Source organism: Trichechus manatus, unplaced genomic scaffold (assembly GCF_000243295.1).
Source record: "Trichechus manatus latirostris isolate Lorelei unplaced genomic scaffold, TriManLat1.0 scaffold00134, whole genome shotgun sequence".
Lineage (NCBI taxonomy): Eukaryota > Metazoa > Chordata > Mammalia > Sirenia > Trichechidae > Trichechus > Trichechus manatus.
Window position 1 is genome coordinate 7,355,530 of NW_004444070.1, and position 7,029 is coordinate 7,362,558.

The 7,029-nt window shown below is 58.5% G+C and overlaps 1 protein-coding gene across 1 annotated transcript in view; it reads right to left on the bottom strand.

Annotated features, from left to right (window-relative positions):
* Positions 1-467: 467 nt before the first annotated feature.
* SHOX (SHOX homeobox) overlaps positions 468-7,029 on the bottom strand; it is a 9,621-nt gene continuing 3,059 nt past the window's right edge. Inside the window, exons 2-5 of the mRNA XM_004385190.1 lie at positions 6,080-6,288; positions 2,433-2,490; positions 2,108-2,196; positions 468-713 (exon numbers count right to left, since the gene is read on the bottom strand). Coding sequence (XP_004385247.1) covers positions 468-713; positions 2,108-2,196; positions 2,433-2,490; positions 6,080-6,288 — 602 coding nt within the window. The remainder of the gene's footprint in view (positions 714-2,107; positions 2,197-2,432; positions 2,491-6,079; positions 6,289-7,029) is intronic.

The window sequence follows — 7,029 nt, forward strand, 5'->3', positions numbered from 1 at the left end:
CTTAAAATCCACATGCGTCCTGCAGCTCGTTCGTGGCAGTGAAATAACACTGTTGGCAACAAAGAAATGTCATCTTGAGTGGAGACCAGCCCCGGGGATCTTTTATTCAATATACTCTATGATCTTCAAAATGAGTGTCGTTTAGCCACATGCACAGGGTAGCAACGCCGACGGCAGAGGATGGCGCGACGCGGCAGGGTCCCTCCGGCCCGCATCCGGGTCCCAGGACGCACACACCAGCATCCTCGAGGCTCAGGGAGGGTGCCCTGCTCTCTCTCCTGCACAGTCCCTGATGGGTCTGGGGGGTCGTGGGTGTGCGGTCCCGGGAGGACCCCGGGTGCTTGGGGCGAGGAGGCCGCAACGCCCTCGCTCCGGGACTTCCGTCGGCCGGTCGGGGAGTCGCGGGGGTAGTGTGCAGGCCTGAGCGCAGGGCCAGGGCAGGGGGTGAGGGCTGGGCGGGCGGCGGGTCAGAGCCCCAGAGCCTCCGCATGCTTGCGCGCCTTCAGCCGCAGGTCGGCGATGCTGGAGTTCTTGCTGTTGCTCTTGGCGGCAGCGGCCACGACGGCGGCGGCCGAGGCAGACTCTGCCAGCGACGCGATGGGCAGCCCAAACGGGGGCGGCGGGAACATCAGGTAGGGCGCGTGCGCAGCCAGGTGCGGATGCAGGTGCGGATGCGCGTGCGCCACGCCTTCCAGCTGCAGCTGCGCCTGGACCTGCGTTGGGGGGTGAGGGAACCGAGCGCGGCGTTAGGGGGCTGGTGGGGCGCCTCCACTCGCCTGCCCCGAGGACTCCCCACCACACTCTTCTCCTCCCAGGGCACTGCCTTTGGTCCGCGTCGGAGTTGGAGGAACCGAAGGAATCCCCGCGCCCACCCCCATATTCTCGAAGGGATCAAAACGGAGCCTGGGGTCGCTCTGTTTGACCCTTTGGCGTGTCCCCATCTCCGGCTCTGGCCTTTGGCTCAGGCTTCTTCTCCCCGGGATGCCGGGTCCCCTTTTCGTGACGCCAACGCCCAGGTCTAGGGGCTCTGACAGCCGCGTTTCATTCAGCCGGGCCAAATAGAGGACGCCTCGTGGGGCAACGGACATCCGCGGACGCAGGTGTTGCTCCAAGGAGCGGGCTCCGTCCCCACTGAGCCTGAGCTAAGGGTGGGCCCAGGCTGGGGAGGGGCGTAGCAAGGGAGCAGCCCCTTCCCCAGCACCGGCGCCCCAGGTCGCCCTTCCAGCTCAGGCACCGCGAGTCCTAGCGACCCAGCTCCAACTCCTGGGTGTCTTTTTTTTACCTTCTACACCTTGTCCACTGACCCAGGTGGCGGCACAGCAAACATGCGTCCCAGGTCAAAACATAACCCGGGCCTAGTCCTAGGAGTAACGGCGGCAGGCTGTGGTCCAGGCCGCGCGCTTGAGAGTTCAGACCACCCCTGTTACGTCTGGGTATTCGCCCCACTTCCCCCAGTGGAAGCCCAAACCCGCGCAGAGCCAGGTCCAGCGTGGGCGCTGCGTCTCGGCCTGGACTCGGGAGTCCCCAGCAACACAGCCCACCCCTGTTGTCCCCCACACTAGGTCTGAGCAGGGTGCGGCCCTCGGGGAGCAGGCGGCGCGGGCTCTTGGGCCCTGAGACTGCCTTCCCGCTTCCTGGCCACCCCACGTCCACGCGGGGGATCCAGCGCCTCGCGGCGCTTGCCCGACTAAACTCTGGGCTGGGCTGGGCTGGAAGCCACCAGCCCCGAAGTGCAGGGTGATGTCAGTCCCAGGAGAGGCGCAAGGGAGCAACCCGTCGAGCCCTCACGCCCAGGCGCGTGCCCCTCCTACGTTCCAGCCTGCGGCAGGGTAGGTGGTTCCAGGGTGGGTGGGATTTTCTCTTTTCGCTCCAAGTTTTGTAAGATTTTCTTTGAGTTTGTGTTTCTACCCTCCCAAAGGTGGCTTTTGGAGTTTTACAGCATGATTTTAATACGTGCCAACGCGTCTATAAATGCCCCCTTGTAAAAGCGGCCGCCTTTCTTCCCAGGGCGAGCTGCAAAGTCGGCGGGGGCAGAGGAGCCCGCGGAGGAAGGGCGGAAGGCAGGCGGCCGCCCGAGTGGATAGGAAGGAAGGAAAACGCGCTATACCTGCTGGAACGGCATCCTCAGGGCGCCCATGTTCACGTAGGGCGCCACTCTGCAGGCGTCCAGGTGGCTGGCCGTGCCCAGGATGACCCCTGCAGGGAAAGACGGAGCCATGAGTGTCGCCCCTGGTCCCCGCAGGACCTCCACGGCCCTCCTCCAACCCATCCCCGTGGAGCCCAGGTCCTCTAGCCACACCAGGCACCCGCCCCCCGCATCGCCCTGGTCCCCAGAACCTTCCCGGCCTCCTCACGGGCCCCCCAGCCCTCTGCCCTCCCCAGAACATCCCTGGCCTCCCCACTGCGCCCCCATGCCTCCCAGAGCCATCCACCTTTGTGCATCTGGTTCTCCTGCTTTCTGCACTTGGCTCTCCTGTTCTGGAACCACACCTGTGGACGGACAGACACGGGACAAAGCCGGTGAGCCGGTCGGGCCCCGCACTCAGGCTCCCGGGCGCCTGGAGCAGGGCCACCGGGGGGGCCCGCGACCTTCTTGCCTTTCCAACCCGGCCCTAACTGGCTACCTAGGCCTGGGATCTGTCAACCTCACCTCCGCTCCCTCCACCACCCCAAATGCGTCTTGAGTACCGACACCTCTACCTACACATATACACACCTGTGCATATAACGTGGGCGAGCGCGTTGGGGCGGGCAGGGGTGCTGGGTGGACAGCCACGTCTCTAACGTTCTGGGTGGGCATTATAACCGGCCACCCTGTGGGAGGACTTGATCTTCTACCCTCGGATTTTAGCCACCAGAGAGGGGGACGCAGGTGGATACATAGCACCGAATTCCAATTCCCCCACCCCAATCAAGTTCGGGACTCCCTGCCTCCTTGGCCTGCTCCAGAAAGTTCCATGTGCTCCATAGAAGTCCCTGTGGTGGTCCCAGTTAACAAGAGTCCCGAACGTCCGACACCCACAAAGACCGGGCACACCCCAATATTGTAGGCTTTACTGGCCGTCAGTCCTTGGGGATCTGTCTGAGAGGTTGGGTTCAAAAGGGTCGTGGCACCCTCGCCGAGCTGAGCTCAATTCACTAACCCCAAGAAGTGCGGGATAACGGCGCCGCCTCCTACAAACCTCCTCTGGCTCCCCACGCTCACCCCGTCTTGGCTCTCCAGACAGCCCCGGCCGTGGACACTCTGGCACTCTCGACGTCAAGGACGTAGAGGACGGAATATGAAACTCCTACGCCACCCCGCCGCGAATAGGGTGATGCCGGTTAATTGTTCCTAACTGGCTTTCTCTGCTGCTTTCCCTCCACGCGCTACCGGGGTGGCGTTGGAAGTCCCTGACCCCGCATAAACCTGGCACAAAAGAAGCTTCGGTGGACACCAGTTACCCCGGTAGCTCGAGGCTCTTCTGGGCTGAAAGTGCGCTCTGCGCGCGCCCTGCTCTAGGCGCCAGCTGGGCTGGTTCCTCCGCGCGGAGAAACCTCAGCAGACCTCTAGGAGGTTGGAAACACGCAAACATTCAAGAGTCTAAGAAGCCAAACGCGCACTTTTCCATCCCAGGCTGTCAGAAGGCCGTTTCCTTCCTTGGTGGGGTGTCCACTACCAGCCACTGGCCTGCCTGTCGGAACTGGCTCCCAGGTCTCTGGAACGCTCGTCCTCCCCCTCTACAGGGAGACTGCACAACTTTCCCGGGTTCCCCTGAAAAAGCATTTTCAAAAATGTCCCCTCCCCAGCATAACGCGAAACTTCACAAATCTTCACTCAGTTCCTTAACATGCGCTTCTATTCCCGGGTCCCCGTTTGGGAACCGTGCCCCTCTCTCCTCTGGGGTAGAGCATCTTGCCTCCTCCGGAGGGGAAGCCGGACACAGGAGAGCAAATTCTGCCTCTAAGATGGCATTTTTCAAAACCAGAATCCTATTTAAATCTGGAAAAGAGAAGCTCACTTTCCCTTCAGCTGGAGGAAAAAAAAAAAAAGATTATGAGGAATATAAGTGATGAATTAGCCGCTGCATTAAGCGATAATAAATCAGACTTGGGGTGATTCGCGATCAATTCCAATTAGTCCCGAATATGCTAAGTAAAGCGCAGTACACTGGTTTAGACAGTTATTTCTTCATTAAGGATCACTGGGTGATTTCTTTCACAAATGCCCTAATCCGATTTCCTTTTGATTTCCATTACAGACAGTGAATAATGACATTTAATTTAGCTCTGCGCCATAAACCCAAAGATATTTGTTGTAATTAAATTACTGCCTGCTCCTCACCGCGGTCTCATAACTTTCAATTATAACCTTGACAGCTGGGTGATACGGCCTTCCAGTACTGCACTAAAAATAAAAGGTTAATAAGGACCAGCTTCCATAGGAGCCTCAATTTATTTACAGCAAATTTCCACACGAAATTGAAACTATATCCTTTAACAGCAAGGGACAGGCTGAACCAAGAAGGATCACCAAACAATTGCCAGGCATGAAAATATAGTTGCTTTTCTCCCCTGACCTGCTTTCACCCCTGCCACGTCCATGTTTTAACTAATTGACTTTTATGAGCACTTCCTGCATCCTCCTTTTCTTTATTATGTGCTATTTGCTTCCCTGTGGCCAATAGAAACTTATCTCTTTTATATCCCCATGTTTATGTGTATTATTATTTGCAGTCGTTAAATTTTAATTCACCTCTGGATCGATAGCCCCTCACTTCTACCCCACTTTTCTCTTTTTTTTATTTTAGGCCTCCCTCCCCACCCCCCAGATCTGCAGACACCCAAGAACCAATTTTCTGCCACTCGGTACCGCTTGCTAAGGTGCTCCCTGATAATAGACTACTGAAAGAGATAGTGTGGAATTAAATTACAAGTAATTTATTTTTATAGAAACAGTACATCAAGGGCTGGAAGATATTACAGATCCCGGGCAGAAAGACACAGCGAGATGACATAAAAGTTGATGTCCCCTTCAGCAAAAGTTTAATCTTTTCATTAATTTATCCGGGGCAGCCTTATCCATCTTCCGTGGAGAGAGGCCGGCGGGAAAGCCTCCTCCCCTCGCTGCGGCCCCAGATGCTGGGATCCACTCTCGCTGAGTTAGAGTCCACAGGGGAGACTCTGCCTGCCCGGCGGAGGCGGCTAGGCGCAGCGAACCGCCGCAGCTACTGCCGAGAAGAGCTAGAAAGTGCCTGGGGACTGTTTATTTAATCTTAAGTAAGCATTTTACTGCGGTGACGCGGAAAGATGGAAAGGGGATAAGGAGCCAAAAAAAAAAAAGTATATTTTAAGTTAAAGATATATCAAGTGCTGCCGATAAACCGCGTCTGCATTTTCATTTCATAAACAAAATCGAGGCAAAGTTGTAGCTGAATTTGCTGACCCAATAACCACCGCGAAGCTCTCCTCCGCAGTTCCCAGTGTTTCGAACGGGCCCCTCCCCGGGGGCAATGTTAATTTCACTTATTCAGAGTCAGTCCCCAGAGCCCGGGCCCCGGGCTCCTCTGCCTTCTCTTTGGACCCCTCTGGTGCTGCCCAGAGCCGTGAGACACGAGGGAACAGGTCGAGCCAATTCCATGCCCGACCTCCAGAACCGGGGGAAGCGACTTTGAAGTCATCCTGGGCTCCTATCCCTCCAGATAAATAAATTAATGAATTTAATTTAATGTTTACAATGCCGGAGAAAGCCTTGCCCGCGCGTCCCTTCTGCGCACGTGCTACACACACCCAAGGCCAGATGGGGATAGCGCCCGCGCCCCCGCGCCCCCCTCCCCTGGAGTGGGAGGGGGCTAGGAAGGAGGAGAGGACCGTGGAGGAGAGGGGGTGGGGAGCAGGAGCCGTAGGCACAAGGGGAAGAGACCTCCAAATTCCGGACAACCGACGGGGTGCGGGGAGGGCCCGTAACCTTTGCACGCGGCCTGCCGATCCTTGAGGGCCTGGGGCTCCCACTGTACCGACCTGCAAGGGCCAGCGGCCTGGCCCAAGAGGGCGCGCGCCAGGCCCGCCCGAGGTGGGGTGGCGGGGCCCGCGGTCCTACCTGTACGCGCGCCTCGGAGAGCCCCAGGCGCTGGCTGAGCTCCTCGCGCATGAAGGCGTCGGGGTAGTGCGTCTCGTCGAAAAGCCGCTCCAGCTCGTTGAGCTGCTCCAACGTGAAGTTGGTGCGGCTCCGCCGCTGCTTCAGCTTCGTCTGCCCGTCCTCGTCCTCCGACTTCACGTCCTCCCGCTTCTCCTTGCACTCGTAGATACCTGCGGGCGCGCGGGCAGGGGCACAGGTGAGGCGGGGCGCCCGCCAAGGGGCTCCTGCTCCCCGGCCCCGCGCCTCCCAGGCCTTTCCTGCAGCCCCAGCCTGCGCGCGGCCCTGGCCCAGAGCAGGATCCACTCGTTCACGTTTTAGCTTGCTGAAAAATCAAGTCTGTGCACTGGTGGGATTGGGTCTCGGAACCAAACGCTCCCTGACGCAAAGACGGCGTTGAGTCGATAAAACCAACTCGAGGGAAGACACGTTCCCGCCGTAATAACCCGGCATTGCCTACGCGGTGTTTCTTGGCCTAATCTCCGAATAGTTTCTCAGTTATCCACTTTGTGTGTTGACATAGCCTAACCTTTTTTTTTTTTTTTGGGGGGGGAGGGAGTGTTAAATATTATTTATAAGTCAAAACAAGTAGGAAGAAACTGCCCAAGTGTTGGGTCCCCGGAGAAGCGCGGGGAGGGGCGCCCGGGAAGGGCGCAGGGAGGGCCCGGGGACCAGGCTGGGGAGAGCGGCTGACACCGACTGAGGTGCAGCAGGACAGGCTGGAGCCTCTTTCCGGGACGCCGAGGGGCTGGGCACGCGGTCACTGCCCTGGGCTTTTTCTGCCCCAGAAAGCAAAGCATTGCCTCAGAGCCCACCACTGCGCCAGGAGTTGGGCTGCGAACAGGAGGCCCTGAACTTCCTTCTGCGCGGTTCTCTGTCACACACGTTGGGGCACTCAGTCTCCCCCCACCCCT